The sequence below is a fragment of the Dendropsophus ebraccatus genome, chromosome 11 (genome assembly GCF_027789765.1).
Source record: "Dendropsophus ebraccatus isolate aDenEbr1 chromosome 11, aDenEbr1.pat, whole genome shotgun sequence".
NCBI lineage: Eukaryota > Metazoa > Chordata > Amphibia > Anura > Hylidae > Dendropsophus > Dendropsophus ebraccatus.
Window position 1 is genome coordinate 34294315 of NC_091464.1, and position 23551 is coordinate 34317865.

A 23551-nucleotide genomic window follows, 5' to 3' on the forward strand; every position below is an offset into this window, starting at 1 on the left:
GTAGTTGTATCAATGCTTGAAAAGTAGAGGAGAGGATTGAGTCAAAGGAGCCCCAACCCAATGCAGCTGTGTTTACTTGTAGTTGTGTTTAGACTTTGGTCTGACCACCTATTGCCCTACAGTCTCGAGCTACTCATCCTGTTAGGGTACTACAAGTCCCAGTTGTGGTTATTTGGGCCTAGCAAAGTGTCCGGGGGTGTCTCAGTTACCTGCACTGTGCAATAGGATACATAGACTTTTTTTACGGTAACTTTGTCCTATAGAGGCTAGTTCCTCTTGCTTCTGGATACTGCCCTGCTCCTTTTAGACATGTTCTCGGCGTGGGTTAGGGTGTTCCTCGGTGACCTCTCCCTTTAAAGTGCTTAGCACTGCATAGTAGATAGAGTAGCAATCGTGAAAGAACTGTTGGTCTCTTGCTGCATCTATACACTTAGAAGACTAGACTCAACTAACTGACTTACTTCCTCCGACACGGAGCTAACTAACTCCTATTTCCCCCCTCCGTGATGCGCCATCCTCAGCCTGCACTGGCACACCTCCTATTTTAATTGCGCTCAAGTCCCGGCGTGAGTACGCTGTGGCCGAGCAGGAGACAGGAGGCGGGGCTCTGCAGCAGGTGTTCCTGTATTAGAATAACAGTCGTGCCAGTGTAGGCTGAGGACAACGCATCAAGGAGGGGGGGGGGGGGGGGGGGCGGAGAGAAACTTGAATCTCAACAAAGCAAAGTCCACAACAGCAAAAACCAAAAATAGAATAGGGCGGGTTCCCGTCTCACCACTCCAGCCCGGGGGTGGCAGCAAGATCCAAAAATGAGATGAGAGACAGCACGTCCAAAGAATAAAGTGGTATTTTAATGACACACCAGTGCGCGAAATTTTGGCTATATAAGCCGAGAAAGGCTTACATAGCCGTAACGTCGCGCACTGGTGTGTCATTAAAATACCACTTTATTCTTTGGACGTGCTGTCTCTCATCTCGTTTTTGAAACTTGAATCTCAGGAGCCGGGCCGGCCCCCAGTTCTGCAACACGGCTACTTAGCATATCAATAGATTGGCGAATATAAAGGGAACTGGGCGGCAGATTGGGAGAAGCTCCACAGGACAGCACTGTACACTACAGCGCAGACAGGGCTAAATGTATACAGTAGCTCATTATTATTCTACTGATGGTACATTCTCTTTAAGCCCCTATTACACAGGGCAACTGAGGGTCCTATTCCACTGCTCGATCAATAATGTAAACTTGTACCTTCAGATAGCTGCTTTTAATCCAAGATCAGTCCTGCGGTCTGCTCAGCAGGCGATGCAGTTATTTTCCTAAAAAGTTAATTTTAAAATTGCAGCCCCGTGCCCTACGGGCGTATCTGTGGCCTAACTTTGCACCACCCCTCTGTCCCTCCTCCCCGCCCTCCTCATCATTAGGAATGCTCTAGGCAGATTGCCTCCTATTCACCACCTGTGTTACCACAGCACATGGGCTGGATCATTAAGACACCTGTGCAATGTTCAAACAGAAGTAAATGTTCCAGTGGCATTCCTAATGATGAAGAGGGTGGGGAGGAGGGACGGAGGGGGTGGTGCAAAGTTAGGGCACAGATACGCCCATAGGGCACGGGGCTGCAATTTTAAGATTAATTTTTTATGACAATAACTGCATCACCTGCCAAACGGACCGCAGGACAGATCTTGGATTAAAAGCAGCTATCCGAAGGTACAAGTGGTTTGGAGGGGTAAGATTGTGGGTACAGAGTCGCTTTAAATCGTCGGTCGCCCGCAGCACACTGATATTCCACATAGCGATGCGCGGTCGGTGCCCGATGATTTTACGTTTGCACCTAAATGAACGATCTGCCGATGACACGATCATCAGCTGATCGTTGTCTCTATTCCACAGAGCGATAATTGGCCGAATCAGGCCGATTATGGCTCCATGGAATAGGCCCCTGAGAGTGGCAAATGAGCGCTGTCAGAGCTCGCTTGCTCCTTGTTCCCCGCTTGCTGCCACCACTATTGCACGCGTTGGCAGCGAGCGGGTGAGTACACTTATATGATATGACCAGCAATTTGGCATTTGGTATTATTTTTTCGTTTACTCAAATCACCTTGTGGGATTAGTAACATTTTATTTTAACCCCTACCCCTACAGTAAGGGTAAGGGGGTATAGACAGGTCTCATAACTTTAACCCCCTCTGTTGCTGATGGTCGGGGCTAATAGTCAGAATAGAGCGATCTCTGTTGCTGGCTACTATAACTGTTTAATGCCTGTCAGAGGTTGTTCAGTGGCTGGATCAGCTTCCTGTAATGTGATCATGGGAAGCCAATCCATTGTAAAGGCAGCCTGAGGCAGGCTGTAATAATCGAGTGTAGATTCAATGGATCAATGTAGTACAGTGATCTCTACAAGAAATCAAGGTATAGAACATAGAAGTTACCTACTGGGACTACAAAAGTAAAATATTTTTTTAAAACATATTTGGTATTGCTGTATGCAGAATCACCCGACCTAATAAATTATCACATTCCTGATCTCACAGATTAGGTGGCATAAGCGTAAAAACATGCCAAAGTGCAAAATAGCTGATTTTTGGTCACATCACATCCCACAAAATACAATAAAAAGTTATCAAAAAGTCACATATACACAAATGTGGTACAGACAACTACATATAATGGCACAAAAAATGAACTCTCAGATAGCGCTACAGACTGGAAGATAAAAAAGTTATAGGAATAGGACTAGAGTAGGGATGGTCCGAACCTGCCGGAGTTAGGGTTTGTACGAACCCGGACTCTCGGCAATGATCCCCGCTGTCTTAAACCTCCGTGCAGATGGTGGATACAGCGGGAGGACCGCCTGGAAAACCAGGATGCAGCCATAGCCATAGGCTGTATCCCAGCTTTCCAGGCGGTCCTCCCGCTTTATCCACTCTCTCCACGGAGGTTTAAGACAGCGGGAATCATTGCCGAGAGTCCGGGTTCTTACGAACCTGAACCTTGGCAGGTTCGGACCATCCCTAGACTAGAGCAATTTTAAGTACATTTATTTATTTTTTAAATGTTTAAAACATTTTTGGAATAGTAAATTAAAATAAAAATTGTATAAATTACATTATGTATTAATGTAATTATTCTCACTTGAGGAATATAGAAAACATGTCAGATTCCCCAAATGGTGAACGGTGTAAACTTGAAATTCAAAAAAATTCCCCCCCCCCCCCCCCCCCCTAAATTGCACCTCCCAAATATATTTTTTTAAGTGTCAGGTACAATTTGTGTTGGAAAAATAAATAAAAAAAACAGATAAAAAACAACCTAATATGGGTCTCTAGATGGGGGGAGAGTTATAGCTTTTTAAACAGAGGGAGGAAAAAATAAAGGGGTTAACATTTTAGACAGTTATGCACATGCTGATACCATACAGTATATGTTTGTGTCGATACTGCAGTGGAGAGGTCTTTGCATGTCCCAGTGCACATTAAGTAGTGACACAACCATTTTGTGTGAGAAATTATAATACCTAGGTAGATTAACAGAGCAACAGTACCTGGAGCTCTACGAATAGACTCTCCTGAATTGTTAAAGTGTCACTGTCGTTTATTTTATTTTTCCAGAAATCAATAGCACAGTTGATTTTAAGAAACTTTGTAATTGGGTTTATTAGCTGAAAAATGCATTTTTAGGCTATGTTCACACTGCGTATGTTTCCGGCCGTAGTGCGAACCGCATTATACACACATAGTTTTGAGGTTGATGCGTTCGCTTGAAAGTATACGATATACACCCCCGCACAATGCACACTACGTATGAGCTTACGGCCGGATCGTATACGGCGCCGTGAAAAATGAACAAGACCATTGTTTGAGGACGGAAATGTTGAAACTCACGGCCGTGGATTTCCATGCGGTCCCATACGAAGTACTTATTTCAGCCAATCTGAACTTGATTTTTTGATCCAAAGGGTTCTGTGAGTTTTATTGGGCTGGGCGAAGATTTCCAAGTAAATGACCTGTTTTAGATCGCTACGAAACAAGCTAGGAAGCATAACTGTACTACGGGCGTATGTTCGCGGTTTGTACGCATCCGGCTGCATGTCGATTTTTCCCACGCCCGTAGTTTAAGCCGCACATGTACGGAGGCATACGAACTATGGCCGGACTCATACGCATTGTGAACATAGCCTTATCATGAAAAAGCAGTTTGAAGCTCTTCCCCCCTGTTTTCATGGTTGTCTAAGGAGAGGGGAGGGGTGGAGGGAGATGAGGCACCAAAACAGGACAACAAAAAGTTAATTTACGGGTACAAACCCACTTGACGTATTTGCTGCGTGAATCAGTCTTAAAAACAAGCAGGCAAAACGCAGGTTGGCTTTATACAATTGTTCTGCGTTAAAATACGCAATTGCGTATTTTTGAAGCGTGAAGCTACATGAGTTTTTCGCACAGGTTGTTAACAACTAATGCTTTGCTAACAACAAGCTTCACGCTTCAAAAATACGCAATTGCGTATTTTAACGCAGAACAATCGTATAAAGCCAACCTGCGTTTTGCCTGCTTATTTTTAAGACTGATTCACGCAGCAAATACGTCAAGTGGGTTTGTACCCTACAGCTAAATCACCGTCTCTCTCCTCTGAAGTCAGTACTGTACCCTATGATCTCTGAATACCGGCTTTCATGCAGCTCCCGCTGTGTAATCCTTTGTTCTCTGCTCTCTGCTGCAACTAATCTCCCCCCTCCCCTCTCCCCTCTTTATAGAACAGACAGAGCCCGACTGATGTAAAACAGTTGAGATTTCCTGATAATGAGCAGTGGATGAGAGAGGTGGGAGGGGGGGACCTGGGGAAAGGCTTTTTGAATGCAGATAATGTCATACCTGCCTAATAAACCCAATTACAAAGTTTCTTAAAATCGTCTGTACTACTGATTTCTGCAAAAAAACAAAACAAAAAAACAAACAAACAAATGACAGTGAATTAAAGTTTTGTTAAAATTCTTGCCATGTCTTTACCTTGATCACTAAGGGTGTAAGAAGGGGGCACGGCTATGGACAGAGTAACTGCGAGTTAGTGTACAGTTCACTGAAAGTACATGAGCAGATCAGATATGCCTGGATTTATGTAACCGCCGCCTATGCACTAGCAGGTATAACACGTCGATCCCCTCCTGTAATAAATTGTAATACCAGATTCATCCAAGGCATGATGTTGAACCTGGGTTCCAAGGCTCCATCAATCAGATGATTGGTGGGGGTGGTGAGACTTAGACCCCCTACAATCTAATATTAATGGCTAATAGGATAAGCCCTTTAAAATCCGGAAAACCTCTTTTTCGCCTTTGCCATGTACTGTACTTTAGGGTATAAACCCACACACCGTATATGCAGCGTATTTACTGCTGCGATACGCAGCAAACTCGCAGCAAATTTGCAGCAGATTAGATCTAAATAACTGAACACAGCATCAAATCTGTACCAACAAATCTGCTGCGTATTTGTTGCGTATCTGCTGCATATACGGCGTGTGGGTTTATACCCTTAAACTCACAAAGTAGCAAAAACAACAAAATAATAAAGACAAAAATAGCTCTTAAAATGTGTATCCACTATGTCTTTCATTTACGTATGTGCAGATTGGAAATGAAGTATATTAAATTAAGTTTAGATGAAAATGTCTGTGTAATTTGATTTCCTATGGGACCCACAAAGCAGATGCTTGCTGCTAAATGAAAGATTTAAAAATGGAAAAAAATCAAATATGATGATCAAATGCTTTTTTTTTTTTTTTTTTTTTTGCTAAACGTGTTATTAAATGCAAGACTTATTTAATGGAATTTAATCTGGGTTTAATTAGTTTTATTTTTATCCTCTCAGGCTGTACTGTACGGTGTATAAAATGTGTTCACACAGCACAGTTTGGTGCATTTGTGGGTCCTTCAGCCCTTATCAGGAGTGTAACCCAGAGAAGAGTACAAATTAAGGGTATAAACACACACCGTATACGCAGCGTATTTACTGCTGCAATACGCAGCAAATACGCAGTAGATTAGATCGAAATAACTGAACACAGCATCAAATCTGCACCATCAAATCTGCTGCAGATCTGCTGCGTATTTTCTGCGTATCTGCTGCATATACGGTGTGTGTTTGTTTGTACCCTTAGACATCAAACCTCTGTTTTTTTTCATTGATTTTGTATTCTGATTTAGCCAAACAAATCGCAAATGAATTGTAAGTTTGGCTGAAATTTTACATTGTGTCTAATACAAGGTTTTTCCTGAAATACTTATTTAGGATGCGTTCACACGTACAGGATCTGCAGCAGATTTGATGGCACAGATTTGAAGCTCAAGATTAAAAGCAAAGCATAGCTTCAAACCAGCGCCATCAAATCTAAAAGTGTATGTGTCAGGACCAGTCACACCAAACACACAGAGACAGTGAGCCCTGAGCTCAGCCCCTCCCACTGTCCCTACCTAATTGCCGCAATCTGCCCTAAAATGGCAGCGGACAACTTGGCGGCGATCCCTGGCCTGGATACGTGAAACAATAGACAAGACAAAACGAACAAACACAATAAGAATAGTCAGCAATCCGGGTCACAACAGTCTGGCAGCAAAAGTACAAAATCGGATCCAAAAGCGTAGTCAGAAAACAGGCAATATGATCAGGGGCAGGCAGCAAGCAAGGGAGGTCAGAGATACAAAGCAGGAATCAGGAAAAGCACAGAAACAGAACCACAAGCAGGCAGAGACAAGTCAATAACCGGCAAGGCACAGGCAGAAGCTGCAATCTTAAATAGGAGACCAGGAACCAAGTCCAGAAGATGATAGGGGGGACCAGCTGTCAATCACTGAGGCAAAGGCAGGTTAACTGTTACATGACCAGAGCAAACTGAGAAGCACAGACACGGGTGGGGCAGGGAAAACAATTAGCAGACCAGAAGGAATAAGACACAGTTCAGACAGGGTAAAAACAAAGGCAAACACAACACAGAATAAATGGAATATTATGGCCAAAATCGCAGTCTTTGGCGCAGAGGTCTAATCTTCACAGCAGAGAGTGGCACTGATGCCTTTTCAGGCGCGATCATGACAGTATGGCATTCTTATTTTTTACGGACCTCACGGATGTGACATCTGTGACGTTCGTAAAAGACACAGATCAAATCTATGCAAACTTGAACTGTTCCCATTTTAAGGAAACAGATGCAATTACGGATGCAAATATAGATGATTTTTCACAGATCACAGAAAAAAATAGAGGGAGACTTGGCGGACCTGAAAAAACACTGAACATGTGAATGAGGCCTTAAAGGGAACCTGTCACAGGGGACGCGGGCACAGAGCCCGCCCGACCCCCCGGTGCAGCCCCCGGATACTTACCCTTTCCGATGAGTCCCGTTCCTCGAGCGGCTCCCGGGACGAAGATATCAGCACCCCAAGCCGTGCGCCCGCCACTGAGGTGAGTCCGACGCCCATAGAGAATCAATGGAGCCGTCATTCTCTATGGCCATCGGACACATCTCAGCGGCGCGCGCACATGGCTTCCGGTGCTGATATCTTCGTCCCGGGACCGTCTCCAGGAACGGAAAGGGTAAGTATCCGGGGGGTCGGGCGGGCTCTGTGCCTGCGTCCCCGGTGACAGGGGTAAGAGGTAATCCAGGGCCCTAAAACGGATGGCCTATTATTATCAGGATAGGCCACCAATACTGGATTGTAGGGGACTGTCTCTAGGCACCCTTGCCAAAGAAAATTATGTCCTGATTGACCCCTTTAAGCAAACTGTCAAGTTATTGAGAGGTCCATGTAAAATATATATTTGCTTAAAATGTTAATGCACACTGACATCTATTTCTTGAATAAAGCTATGTTGCTTATTTAGAAACACATTCTAATACGTGTGCTCTAATGCTTATCTGTCTTCACAGTGATTTCATTACCATAAAATGTGATGGCAAATTGATTTCTTTTAAACAGGTGAGTGGAAGGGAAAGTCAGCTGTCACTTCAAGGTCAAAGTTTGAGATTGTGTGTATTTTCATGAAATTCTATTTCAGTCATGGTTTTAGCTAAATGATGAGGTGGGGAGTATCAGTCCTGGAAATTGGTGACTGTGACAAGCAGGTTTGTTTAATAAAGTGGTACAGATTGGATGTTACCTGCAGCAACCAATGAGATAGGAGCTTTGCATGCCCGGGGGAATATACTTAATTGCATCATTTATATGCTGTGATATGGATCACTATTTACTGATTAAGAACGATGTACAGTAAAAATATAGCGTAGTATTGTGTATCCAGAAAAACCTTTGTGTCATAAAAAAAAGCAAGTGGTATAGGAGCAGTACCTTCCTTGACTAACCAGAAGGAATCTTTTTGCAATTTTTTAAATGTACAGAAAGACGTGATTGTTTAAAGTAAACGTACAGATACAGTGAAATGAATAGAAAAACGCAGTGCGCGACTATCTCTCGGCCGTGTTTGTTAAAATTTATATGAAAACTCTAATAAAAATTTTAAATAAAAAAGAAAAATGTCTATGGAAACAACGGCCATTAGTTCACACAATGCATTGAATAACAGCTGCTGTTCGCAGCGACCGTCAAATTGAATGTTCAGGACATTTATTCGCATCACTATTTAGCAAACAGTGGGACTGTTATTTTACGTTGTTCACACATAGAGTTTTTTTCACCATCCTTTCACCGTCTTATCAATTAAAGAAAAAATAATATTCTAAGCTATCCTCCTTCCCAATACCACCCTATGTTTAATATGCATGTATAACCTATCTTGCATCCTTTCCCTGGGAGGGGCAAAGAGGGAGTTGAGCGTGGTCAGAGTGGACCCAGAGTAGAGGATTTTAGATATCCAAACAATGGGAAAAATTAGCCCCACTTAAAAGGGCCATCATTCAACTTAAACCCATAACAATGGCAATCATTGCAATGACAGTTGCCAAAGTATGGTATACCATGCCAGTTAATTGATACTCAAAACAATGACAGTTGAACCTTAGCCTTAAAGGGATACTCCGACAAAAATCTTTTCCCCAATAATTACAAAGTTATATAACTTTGCAATATGCTTCAATCACCTATATGCCCCTATGCCCCCCTTCCCTAATCCCCCCCCCTCAACCCCCTTCCAGGAAGTGAAGTAAACTCATTCTTACCTAATGACTGTTAACCCCAGGCTGCTCTGTGGCAGCCATTTTGTGACAATGACATCATCAAGAGGGAAACTGGTCTAAGCCCTGTTAGGCCAGCCTCCCTTTGTCAGATGACTCAGGTTGCTCAGCTCTGATTGGCTAGGCAAGCTGTAAGCCATCTAACAGTTCTACAGAGTCAGTTAGACATCACAGGAGACAAAGTGTATCTTGGGAAACCCCAAACCAGGAAGTGAAGAAAAAATGAAGACACCAGCTCTGTGGCTATGTTCCTTGACTTGTAATATAGGTTCTGAGTCCGTCCAGTGAACTATCTGAAAGATAGGAATGGGGCAATTCATACTTAATACAGCCAGTTAAGGAAGTACCCAGACTTCAGGAATGCTTTCAGATCACTTAACAAGCTGCTGCTGCTCATTCAAGATTACATCAAAGGTTTGAATACATGCTTTCACCAATGTGTATCTCCAGAGAAACGGCTTGTGATATATGTGAGGTATAGACTGCTTTCAGCAAAAATAGATCTATAAGATGAAACGTGGAAATGAGTAAAGAAATGCTTCAGCACAACATCACTTTAAGACTCGGAGTTCTAGAATAATAGTAGCAATTTAAAGTCAATCATAAGCAATCAGGCCGCCAAAAACATGAGTGCCTGTGAAATAGCCAGTACTTCCAGATGGTATCAGAGGCTATTCAAAATTTTCAGCATGAAAGCAATGACATTGCCTGCTGCTGTTTTGCGTTTGTTTCTGAGGGAAGTGAACAAAGGAATAAAGGGTGGAAATTAAAGAAAATTATATCATTGTTTGTTTACAAGTGTGAATACACTTTGGAATGGTAAAATCCTTTTAGTTCTTTTCCCCCTCCCTTTGAGATATAGTATGCATTGTGTGCTTCTGCTTCAATTATCTATCTAAGCAACCATAAGCATATTTTAATTTTTAATGTTCTTTTAAGTTTTATCCAACTATGTGTTTTTTTTATTTCAGATTTTGAACAGTCATTTGTAAAATCAACAATACTAAATCGTCAATTGTTATGAGATTCATTTATAGGTTATTTAACACCATTATAAGGGATTTTGGAATATGCTAAAACTTCTCGATCTGTAAGAAAGGACTCCTAGATCCAAAATCCCCAGGAAAGGGGGGGCTAAAGGCCCTATTACATGAGCCGATCTGGAGGAGCAAGTGAGCGATCAGTGTTAGTTTGCTCCTCATTCCCCGCTCGCTGCTGGCGGTTTAAGACGCGTTGACAGCAAGCAGGTAAGAGTGGAGGGACCACAGGGAGCTATGGCAGGGGCTCCCCAGGCTCTTTTTTTTTAGATCCTATAGGAGATGATGGTGGTCTGCCACCGCCACTCTTATTGCCAGCAGACTGCCAATATCGTTCTAAAGGAGAATCAGCTGACATAATTCATGTCAGCTTATCGTTGCCTTTTAACAGGAGCTATTATATCAAGCAATTATCAGCTGATAATCATCCAAGATTGTCCGATAATCACTTGGTGTAATAGGGCCTTTAGTGCTTTTTGGGTGTAATAGGACCTTCAGTGATTTTTGGGTGTGGCATGTCTTTCACAATTATTCTCTGCATAGTGTCAATCCTTTACTGTCCATCTCAATGGAGATCAAAATCCTACCAATCCTAAGGCTGCATTCCCACGTTCCGTGATCCTGATGGATCACGGACGTGGAATGCATGTACCAGAGTCCCCCTGCGCCCGGACAGCATCTGTAATTAGATGCTGGGAGCGGCGGAGATTGTATTCATAAGCGCCGCGCTGTAATGAATCAGCCGTGTGGTGCTGTTACTACAGCGCGGCGCTTATGAATACAGTCTCCCCCGCTCTCAGCATCTAATTACAGATGCTGTCCGGGCGCGGGGAGACTCCGGTACATGCATTCCACATCCGTGATCCGTCAGGATCATGGAACGTGGGAATGCAGCCTGATACTATGGCATATAATTAATGTGCATGAGCATCTGTACTCAGTGGCTTAGCTATAGCAATCGCAAGGATCACGACTTTTTACCAAGCCACCAAATCAGGGGGCCAGAGACCTCTCACTACATTAAAGTTCACTGCTTATGCCTGACCTGCTAAACTCATCTTCAATGCTTAAAGCGACTCTGTACCCACAATCTGCCCACCCCAAACCACTTGTACCTTCAGATAGCTGTTTTTAATCCAAGATCTGTCCTGGGGTCCGTTCAGCAGGTGATGCAGTTATTGTCCTAAAAACAACTTTTAAACTTGTAGCCCTGTGCCAAATGGCCTAGATTGTGTATGCATTAGGCTGGCACAACCTCTCTGTCCCTCCTCCCCGCCCTTTTCATCATTAGGAATGCTCAAGCCAGGTATTCTCCTATTCATCACCTGTGAGAATACTGCACATGGGCTGGATTGTTAAGGCACCTGTGCAGTGTTCACTGCAGAGTTATAGATAAAATCCTGCCAGTGGCATTCCTAATGATGAAGAGGGTGGGGAGGAGGGATGGAGGGTGTGGTGCAAAGTTAGGGCACAGATACTCTAGCCACGGCCATTGGGCACAGGGCTGCTAGTTTAAAAGTTGTTTTTTAGGACAATAGCTGCATAACCTGCCGAACGGACCCCAGGACAGATCTTGGATTAAAAGCAGCTATCCGAAGGTACAAGTGATTTGGGGTGGGCAGATTGTGGGTACAGAGTTGCTTTAACAGTATATGGAGCTCTTTGCAACAGCACTGATTCAAAGAGGAATGAGGAGTGTAGATCCTCTCATTCCAATTCGTCATGATACAATATGTGGCTTCCACCTATCTACCTATCTGCCTATGTGTCCAACAAAACAATAATAAATTTTTAATTCTGCAAGTTGCACATAATAAACGTGTCTGAATATTCACTGCAATTAAATCATGAACTCTTTTATACTGATCCCAAACTTCTTTGTCAGAAGAGGTGCAAAATTGATTAAAATATGGAATACTGAGCTGGTCTGTTAACTAGAGGTATAACCAGTAGGAAGAGGGAGATTGTGATCCCGCTGTATAGAGCTCTGGTGAGGCCACTTCTGGAATATTGTGTCCAGTTCTGGAGACCTCATCTACAAAAGGATATTGATAAAATAGAACAGGTCCAAAGACGGGCTAGAAAAATGCTGGCAGGTGGTGGGTGTCAGGCATAAAACATATCAGAAAAGACTTAAGGATATAAATCTGTATAGTCTAGAGGAAAAAAGGGAAAAGGGGGACATAATGAAAAGACATCCAAACACCTCCCCAGTTCCAGTGGCGGGTCCCGCATTGTGGCGCTCCGGTGCCGTTCCCGGCCCCTTCCGGGTGTCTGACGCGGGCCCGAGACGATACGTCTCAGGTCCGCTCAGCCACTCAGTGACAGAGGAGGGATCTGAGCGGACTTGAAACGGATCTTGCTTCCTTCACTGAGTGGCTGAGCGGACCTGAGACGTCACGTCTCGGGCCCGCGTCAGACACTCGGAAGGTGACTCAGCCGCTGGAACTGGGGAGGTGAGTGGACGTATTTTCCCTCGGCCACCTCCTCTCCGGTCCTAGCAAAATAGTGCCCCCCCGCTGGAGTACCCCTTTAAGGATTTATATATGCAATGCTCTGATTGCATATACTAATCTATGCTATGCCATAGCATAGCATTCATCAGTATTATTGGCGATCTGTAAATAGAGTCTGACTAAGAGCAGACTCTACAGATCGGAGATCTGACAGGACCGAGGTAAGTGGCTTACCCTCGGCCTGCCAGTACAAGTGATCAGGACCATGCTGCAGGGGTCCCGATCAGTCAGTGACATGTGCTTGTCCTGTCACTTACTACCTTAAATACTGCAATTACCATGCATTGCAGCATTTAAGGGGTTTAATGACAGGCAGATGCATGACTGTGGCTGCCTGTCATTGGCTACGGCGCCGGTCGCACTGCTGCATGCGGAACCTCTCACATTGGAGCGGTCCAACACACATTTAAAGCCCCATTCAGTACAGGAACGTATATATACATTCCTACTGCACGGAGCATGTGCGGTAGGAATGTGTATATATATATATATATATATATATATATATATATATATATATATATATATGTGTTTTGTGGACATGAAGGGGTTAAGGACTATGAGCCATTTTTGTGTGTACATTTAGCTGGGGTAAATTGTGTTCTCCAGAGAATAGAAATGTGTCCGTGTGGCTGATGACTAAAATTTTGAGATATGTTTCCATCATCATCGAAAACTAGTTCAACGTCTTCTCCGAGCAGCCAAACTGGATATAATACTGCTGTAGTTAGGCAACAGTGCTAGAGGTTACATCTCAATAAATAAAATATAGAGAGATTTAAAACAGATGCCTCTAGATGGGGGTGAAGTCCTCTGATACTTGTTTCAATTGTCAATCTGATGTTGGGACTTTCCTCCACGCTGTGTGGGACTGCTCAAAGTTCAGCCCTTCTGACGCTCAGTCCTCCAATTCCTGTCCGACCCCTTTGATTTCCCATATTTTTTATACCCCTTCTGTTTGCTTGCTATGTATTATAAATGAGGTTACACACCACACATTACAGATTATTTATAAGATTCCTTTTATTCTGCCCCGAAAAAATTATTGCAATTGAATGGAAATGTACAGAAATACCTCCACTGGAAACAGCTTGTCAATAAATACGTCCCCCTGTACCAGGTCCTTTATGAAAACCGTAACTGCCCTCAAAAATGTAAGAAAATTTTGACACATTGGCTCATGCTTGAGGAAATGGAAGATGCTTGATTTAATCTGGGGTTCGGGAGGGGGGGGGGGGGGGGTACTGCTACGCCTCTGTGTGTGAATGTCAATGTTGTTTGTCTTGTCTCTGTGACCCACCCCTTTAACTTGCATACTGAAGTCTGCAACTCTCTTCCTCGGACCACTCCTGTTGTTACGCATTCTGAGGCTTATATTGTTTATTTTGGCTCCTGTCTTTATTATTTATGCTTGGGGTTGGGTCCTCTTTTTATTTTCTCGGGCGTATTGTGCCTGTTCTTTATTATGTTTGTATCTCATGCAAAAAAAGTTTAAATAAATTCTTTAAAAAAAAACAAAAAAAAAAACAAGATGCCTCTAGGCTTGTTTGCTCACAAGCCAGACTTTATGGGTGGGTCCACACTGTGTCGGAGGCTCTCCATTTGGAGGCAATAATAATAAAAGGTTTAGATACTCCATTACTGTAAACTGGAATTAAAATGTCACTTATGTCTCCATAAATGTGGAGACATATGTGACCACAAATTAAATATATTGCATGTGTAAAACTGCAATCTTCTGTGGGAAAAAATACATTGTTGTTATATGGTTCCCTGCACACTAAAAAAAAGATCACATACTCACCTTCAGTAATCCCCCCCCCCCACACACAATTTCTCTGTCTTGTCACTTTTTCCCACTGTGTGTCCTTTTCCTCCTTCTTCTGACAACATTTTGTGCTGTTAAAAACTGCTTGCACAGCCCAGTGATTGGCCGGTCGGGTGTGAAATATCATCTGAAGGGGATAGAAGAGGATGCCTTTGGTTATGACCCACCTTTGGTCATCCAGTAAGGCGGGTTACTTAGCGCTACCATCAGTCTTGTCTCATGCCAACTGTAAAGCATCCTGAAACCATTCATGTGTGGGGTTGCTTCTCAGCCAAGGGGAATCGGCTCTCTCACAGTCTTGCCTAAAAACACAGCCATGATTAAAGAATGGTACCAGAATATTCTCCAAGAGCAACTTCTCTCAACTGTCCAAAAGCAGTTTGGCGATCAACAATGCCTTTTCCAGCATGATGGAGCACCTTGCGATAAAGCAAAGGTGATAACTAAATGGCTCAGGGAACAAAACATAGAGATTTTGGTTCCATGGCCTGGAAACTCACCATATCTTAATCCCATTGAGAACTTGTGGTAAATCATCAAGAGACGGGTGGACAAACAAAAACCAACAAATTCTGACAAAATGCAAGCATTCATTGTGCAAAAATGGACTGCTATCAGTCAGGATTCGGTCCAGAAGTTGATTGAGAGCATGCCAGAGAGAATTGCAGAGGTCCTGAAGAAGAAGGGTCAACACTGCAAATATTGACTTGCTGCATTAACTCATTCTGTCAATATAAGCTTTTGTTACTCATAATATCATTGCAATTATATTTCTCTATGTGATAAAAACATCTGACAAACACACATGAAAAACAGAGGGCATCAGATCATGTGAAAATATAATATTTGTGTCATTCTCAAAACTTTTGGCCATGACTGTATAAGTAAAATCCAAAGAACAGTACGCAAATCCCTACCACATATTTAACATTTCCTGTTGTACAAATGAGTGCAGCAGTATGGCAGTGAAGTGTAAACACAGGGAGAATGCAATATGGGTAGACGGCACAAAGTAAAAAAAAAAAACTCTATAAGATGGATGAGGATAAAGACAAGACGTGATAGTAAATGGTGAAAAAAAATAAATAAACAAAAAACAGGGTACTTCTTACTCAGCGCTGCCAAGGAAGACATCCAAGAGTTGCCAGATAGAATAAAGTTGCAATTTATTCATGAAAAGCACAGAAATTGACGCGTTTCGGGAACAAGCAGGTCCCCTTTCTCAAAAGAAGGTGCATAGCATTGACAATAAAAGAGCAGGTATAAATACACATAAAAAGGGCGCCAGTCCCGACACCTAATTAGCATATTTATCTATAAAACATGATAGAATATAAAAACACATAGAATATAACAGTACCGATAATAATAAATGTAAATGAAAGAATTCTCATATGATTCAAATGAGAATTGGCATTTAGAAAGTCTATGGACAATGTAAACAAAAATGACAGCTGCAAGGAGGAATCCCCATCATGCTGTGGTGTAGTACAGCCAGTGTTAGGAGATGCAGGAAGAGCCGTGCTGCTGTTTACAAGGCTCAGGAGTCACAGAGGATGGCATCTGTTTACATGTATTTTCTATGTTTTGTAAGTTAAGATGTTCTTATGTGAAACTATGTTATGTATTCTCTAGACCAGTGTAACTGGCAGCCCGCAAATGGGTTACATTGCCTCACAATACACACGACACTACAACAGTGACACCCTCAGTCTTAAGTGGGAACTGCTTTAGGAAGTGTAGAAGTTTCCAGCTATTTCTAGAACCTGCTAGAAGGTGGGTGGTGTATGCCAATATGGTCCACATAAAAGGCCTGCAGATACAGGAATTAGCTGAGACAAGTTGAGGAGCTGTCCATGAGACTAGACAAGCTAAAAACAAGCAGAGAAGCTGTCAATACACTAGAGAAGAAAAGCCGCTGAAAGAGGGAACAAAGAGTTAACAGCTGGAGTACAAGCTGATGAGCAGTTAGAAAGGGGCCCTTGGCTTAACATGAAACTGTAACAAGTCAGTGAGTAAGGCTGCGACGCACCTCAAGGCCCAGCCATCCCGCATATAACAGCATCACTCTCACTCTACATCATCCTGTCCCCTAACCCTCTCACTCTCTTTCACACCCTGTCTTGCTGCACTAGAGCTACATCTAACCACTGCAGCTGGGGGGGGGGGGGTCAAATGCCCAGCGTTCCAGTTTGAAACACATCGCCTAACCCAAACAGACTCTCCGCTCAACACTCAACACCTAAAGTGTCCATTTGCTGTCTACGGTAGTGAATCCTAGTATCCTTGTATTGCATCTGTATTAATAAACAGCATTACAAATTATGACAAAGTTCTCCTTCTCACTTCAAGGACAAGAACATGAATAAATACAATAAAAATTGCTTATATTGAAAAGTCTCCCTGTAGGGATTTCTACATAAACAGATTCCTTTATCATTTCAATGCTTTTTGGGACAATTTAAAAATAAGTGTTTAAGAGTAACTGCTTAACGCCAGCTTCCTGCTAGGGTGAATTGCATAGGATTCAATGTTAAAAACACCAGACAATATCAGAACACAGCAATAAGCTAGAACAGTGAGTATGTGCTACAGAAGATGTATTTTTGCTCTTCTCTATTCTTATTCACCAATTACCTCCCCTATAAATTAATCACCTGTGCTGACATTCCCTGTTGGAGCCTTTGCATGTTTCCATAGTGTGTGCTCCCAGCTCTCTGTGATTACTGCCCGTGGTTTCTGCTATTCCTGGTTACAGATATGCACGCTTCCTGCCTGTGACTGCCAACCTGGTTCCTGCCAGGAGTCCTGCTTTGTTCCATCATGCCTGTTTTGGAGTTACGCCTCGCCTGCCACCACTAGCAAGCCAAGCCAAGGGTACGACCTGGGGATCGCCTGCCGCAGCAAGTCTCTCCTGCCTGGCAGTGGCCACTGGTGAAGACCAGCGGCCCCTTAGACTTCGCTCCCTGGAGTGGCTTACGTCATCGCTAGTGGTGATACAGCGGATAACATATAGGCGCTTGAGACTCAAACTGCACATTTGTCAAAAAGTTTTTAACACCTGGTTTAAGTCACTCATTAAAGCGTAACTGTCATTTCAGGGTCATTTTTCTGAAAACATTAAATATCAACAGTACAAGCGATTTTAAGAAACTCTGTAATAGGTTTTATGTACTAAAAGAGTTTCCTTCTGTACTAAAAAAGCAATCTCCCAGCCTCCCCCCTCACATCAAATGAAGCAGGATTTCTGTCTCCATTATGTGGCTATGGAGAGGGGAGGGGCTGTTAGGAGTGACTGAGCACGGAGCAGTCCTGCAAAGCACAACACCCTGCAATCTTCTCTCAGTAAGTTCATAGATAAGCACTGACCTTTCTGACCCCAGAATCCTGCGGTTTAGGTGCCCAGAGAGTCTACAAACAGCTGACCTTCATGTCACCTCTTCCTGCTCCCTCATCTCCCTCAGCCCCTCCCCCTTCATAGGCTTACAATGGAGAGAGCAGAGCCCGTCTTCACTGGCTTCTCTGTAATGAAGATGTGTTTGCATGATAATGCACAGATAAGAAGTCAGGGGGGGGGGGGGGGGCTGGGAGATTGCTTCTTGAGTACAGAAGGAGGCTTTTTTGGCTGATGAAACCTATTACAGAGTTTCTTAAAATCGCTTATACTGCTGATTTCTGCAATAAAAAAAAAACATGACAGTTACGCTTTAACCCAAGAGCAGATTGTACAAAGCTAACAGCGTAGATACAAGTTTTATTGATAAAGTCTTAGGTGTAAGGTGCCTATACACCTAGAATACCTGATGACCAAACAATTCTTAGGCCGAAAGTTGTCTCTTCTGTCCTTCCCATACACATAAGTACTGTATAGGTATACAACAGTTCCAGTGGATTGCAATTGGATTTAATTGTAACTCAAAGGTATATGACTGTGCTTAAATATTTAGTCCACCCAATATATCACACAAAGCGATCTATCTAAAGCAGGGGTGTCAAACTCAAATACACAGTGGGCCAAAATTAAAGAATTGGACAAAGTCGTGGGCCAACCTTGATAATTATTGAAGCGCGAATGCGGCGGTCCTGGCAGTGACGTGTGCATTTCCCTCCACTGTGCACTATGATAAATTACATGATAAATTGCTATGATATGATTAAACCCCAACCCATGAAATAGCCAACCTCCCCCAATATTGCCCTATGGTGTAGCCAACCCAACCAAAATTGCTCAACATAGTAGCCAGCCCTCCCAGTAGTGCCCAAATAGAAGCCAGCCCCTCAAGTGTCCTATATAGTAGCCAGCCCCTCAAGTGTCCTATATAGTAGCCAGCCCCTCAAGTGTCCTATATAGTAGCCAGACCCCCAAGTGTCCCATATAGTAGCCAGCCTCCCAAAATAGTCTCCTATAGTAGCCAGCCCTCTCCCATAGTCTTATATAGTAGCCAGCCCTCCCCTGTAGTCTCATATAGTAGCCAGCCCTTCCCAATAGTCTCATATAGTAGTCATCCCTCCCCCATAGTCTCTTATATAGTAGCCAGCTCTCCCCAGTAGTCTCTTATATAGTAGCCAGTCCCCCCATAGTCTCTTATATAGTAGCCAGCCCTCCAAATAGTGTCTTATAGAGTAGCCAGCCCTCCGCCATAGTCTTGTATATAGTAGCCAGCCCTCCCCCATAGTTTCTTATATAGTAGCCATGGCGGGCCAGATGTATTTCAAACTCTGAATTGCCTGGCGGGCCAAAAATAATGGCACCGCAGGCCAGAGTTCGAAATGACAGATCTAAAGCGTTTACACCAACAGAATTCCCAGATCATGGCCAAAAATTATATACAATATACACTTTTATTGAAATCCATAAAATACATAAAACCCGAAGGAAAAAGTTCTCCAGTACTGAATCGTATAACTTGTGTTATGGGTATACTGTATATATCAGACATGTATCATCAATATTGCTAAATTTTATACGGAGCACTAAGTAATCAATTATAGCAAAGAGAAGGGGGATATATGTATATCGCAGAGGGAAAAGCACCTATCATAAAAACAGTATAAGGTTTAATATCAGTATCCTGTATATGTGCTATTTCCATTTTGTAAACGCAGGAGACCCCAACGCACGTTTCATACCTTCATCAGGGGGCGCTGTCTGTATACCTAATGAGGGCTCTTTTTATATGGTGAGATCTGTCATAGCTTCTCCCAACCTCCGTAACGCCTGCGCATGGGCCATGCGGGAATCACATCTGACCCCCTATGGCTGCTAGCTGAGGCACATCCTCCAGTCAGAAGACAATCCTCTGTTCATGCACACACAGCGCAAAGCGCCGAGAGGGAGAGATGCCCATTCTCACACAACGCACATGCACACTCCAAAAGCGAGGACGAAAACAGGTGTTGGACATTTTATAACAGAACAAACGGATGGATTGGATATCTCTCTATATTATTATAGGGTAAAAGTCCTGACTTGCTTAGATTATAATCAAAGTACGTTATATAAGATAAGCTGACTAAAGTGACGGTGCCATAACATCAGCACGGCTGTAGGGGTCCCGATCACTCGGTGACAGATGCTTGTCACTGAGTACCTTAAACGCCGCGATTGCTGTTGATCGCGGCTTTTAAGGGGTTAATGAGAGTTGGGTGCGGGATGAAAGCGGGATCGGTATCCCTGCAGCGCTCCCGTTCTTATCAATAACTCTGTCAGTAACAGGAACGTATATATATTATATATACATTCCTACTGCACAGGGTATGTGCAGTAGGAACGTACTGTATATATACATGTTACTGATGCGAAGGGGTTAATCATGGACTATGGTCTTGGAAAATCATGATAGGAATTAAAGAGTAGGAAGGAAGGGGGAAAAAAGAAGAAAAGAAAAAAAATTAAGTTTTTTTTTGTTTTTTGTGCGTTTTGCATGCGTTTATTTTTTTAAACAATGATTGCATTATGGTGGTAATTATACAAGTGTTAATCACCTGCATTAATCATATGGCACTTTAGCACTTTATTTGATTCAATTTAATTTTTGATATATTGTAAAATTCATCATTATATGTTATTAATATTTTGCACCACCTTTATGAAATGTAAATATATATAATTTTTGTCACTTAAGCACCTTAACTGATCTTATGGCACCGTCACTTTAGTCAGCTTATCTTATATAATGCACTTTAATTATAAGCAACCTAATTATAACCTAAGCAAGTCAGGACTTTTACCTTATAACAATATAAAGACATCCATTCCATATCTTTTGAACATTGAACGGAATGTTTGTTTTGTAATAAAATGTCAAACCCCTGTTTTCGTCCTCGCTTTTGGAGTGTGCATGTGCGTTGTGTGAGTGTGGGCGTCTCTCCCTCTTGGCGCTTTGTGCTGTGTGTGCATGAACGGAGGATTGTCTTCCGACTGGGGGATGTGCCTCAGCTAGCAGCCATAGGGGTCAGATGTGATTCCTGCATGCGCAGGCGTTACGGAGGTTGGGAGACGCTATGACAGATCTCACCAGATAAAAAGAGCCCTAAATAGGTATACAGACAGCACCCCTAGAGGAACATACGAAAGGTACGTTGGGGTCTCTCGCATTTACAAAATGGGTATGGTGCAATACTGAGCATATTGGATGTGAGTTGCTATTGGTTAGTAGCAGGGCCGATTCTGGGGTCCGTGCCGCCTGAGGCAAATCTCAGGCCGCCGTGGGTCTTAGCGCTGTTCACTGATACAAGTCGATTAATGATGAACAGAAATTATGCCCACAAACCATGTTAGTGCACTATGCATCAGCCACTTTGTCACCAGACAAGCCTGTGGTGGTGGTGTCACAGTGTGGGCAGCAGTGGTGGATTAAATGTATCCTGGGCCCCGGGCTGTCCGCCCAACCTGCCCCCCCCCCTTCCGCTCCGTGCACAACCGACCCCAACTAGAAGAAAAATACACAAATTTCTTTATAGTAAACTATTAACTTTTATTGTCATCCAAGTAAGTGCTGCTATACTGTGCCCACATGTCCTGCTCCTTCCTTCATGCTCCCTGCAGTCTCTGTCCGCCCTTGTGTTTCCCATCCTCTCCATTACTGTACAGTAACTTATATTATCACATATTCTGCTGTTTCTGAATGTTTCATCTCTTCTACATGTTATTCAGAATAATAAATCATTATTTTAGGGGTGTGGAGCCAATTGTCTATCATTTCTATGATTTCTTATGGGAAAATTCGCTTTGGTTTAAGAGTGGATTTGTATTACAAGCATGGTCCTGAAACGAATTATGCTTGTAATCCAAGGCACCACTGTATATATGGCTGTTGCCCTCCCCCCCTCCCATACACATATACACTGGTCCCTTGCTGTTGCCCTACTCTCCCCCCCATACACATATATCCTGGTCCCATGCTGTTGCCCTACTCTCCCTCCCATACACATATACACTGGTCCCTTGCTGTTGCCCTACTCTCCCTCCCATACACATATACACTGGTCCCTTGCTGTTGCCCTACTCTCCCCTCCCATACACATATTACCTGGTCCCTTGCTGTTGCCCTACTCCACCCCCCCATACACATATACACTGGTCCCTTGCTGTTGCCCTACTCTCCCCTCCCATACACATATTACCTGGTCCCTTGCTGTTGCCCTACTCCACCCCCCCATACACATATACACTGGTCCCTTGCTGTTGCCCTACTCTCCCCTCCCATACACATATTACCTGGTCCCTTGCTGTTGCCCTACTCCCCCCCCCCCCATACACATATTACCTGGTCCCTTGCTGTTGCCCTACTCCACCCCCCCCCCCATACACATATTACCTGGTCCCTTGCTGTTGCCCTACTCCCCCCCCCCCATACACATATTACCTGGTCCCTTGCTGTTGCCCTACTCCCCTCCCATACACATATTACCTGGTCCCTTGCTGTTGCCCTACTCTCCCTCCCATACACATATACACTGGTCCCTTGCTGTTGCCCTACTCCCCCCCCATACACATATTACCTGGTCCCTTGCTGTTGCCCTACTCTCCTCTCCCATATACATATTACCTGGTCCCTTGCTGTTGCCCTACTCCCCCCCCCCCATACACATATTGCCTGGTCCCTTGCTGTTGCCCTACTCTCCCCTCCCATACACATATTACCTGGTCCCTTGCTGTTGCCCTACTCCCCCCACATACACATATTACCTGGTCCCTTGCTGTTGCCCTCCCCTCCTCCCCCTCCCATACACATATTACCTGGTCCCTTGCTGCCTGTTGTCCGATCCCACTGACAGCCCCCTCTCCTCCCAGCCCTTAATGGTCCATGCTCAGGTCCCGGACTCCCGGTATACCCATTGCTTTAGAAAACTTACATGTCTCACAGGACAAGACATGTCTCCTCTGGACCGGAGGCGGCCGCTGCTGCTGTTGCTGTGTTCTGGGCAGCCGCGACGGAGGGGGAGTAAAAAGGACCTGCTGACATCTGCTGACTGTAAAAGGACCTGCTGACATCTCAAGGTCACATGACTTCCTCAAGTCACGTGACTGTACAGCAGGCGTGGCTTATTCAGTTTAGCCTGTAGTTCAGCCACCAAGGAATCTGGGAGGCCGACTCCAGGGACAGCACGCCACAACAGCACATCACTCAGGGGCCCCCTGGGCCCCGAAAGTGATGTTCTGCTATGTAACATGATGCATACTAATATTGTGGGCGGCAGCTGCATTGGCCCCGGGCGGCCGCCCAGACCGCCCACATTATACTCCGCCACTGGTGGGCAGGTGTGTCTAGTCAATACAGAACTGCCCTACACTTTCTGAATGGTACAATGACAAGCCTATACTTAAAGAGAACAGACCCGGCACTATTCATTGTGAAACAGTTGGCAAGAAGGACTGCAGTATGGACAACAGCACGTCCAGCTGATGTTGCAGTCAGGTTCCAGAGCCAGTTAGAGTAGTACAATTCCATGTAGTAGAGTAGTACAATTCCATGTAGTAGAG

At 43.8% G+C, this 23551-nt stretch overlaps 1 protein-coding gene across 2 annotated transcripts in view; it reads right to left on the reverse strand.

The window, feature by feature from the left end:
* The window catches only part of LOC138767605 (acetylserotonin O-methyltransferase-like), a 48499-nt gene extending 25456 nt beyond the window's left edge, over window positions 1-23043 (reverse strand). Inside the window, exon 1 of one of the 2 annotated variants that reach the window (XM_069945219.1) lies at window positions 22924-23043. In XM_069945219.1, the coding sequence (XP_069801320.1) occupies window positions 22924-22944 (21 nt within the window). In that variant the 5' untranslated portion in view covers window positions 22945-23043. Of the gene's footprint in view, window positions 1-9169; window positions 9223-22923 lie in introns of those variants that run through there. The other variant, XM_069945221.1, reaches the window with a different exon arrangement.
* Window positions 23044-23551: the final 508 nt, after the last annotated feature.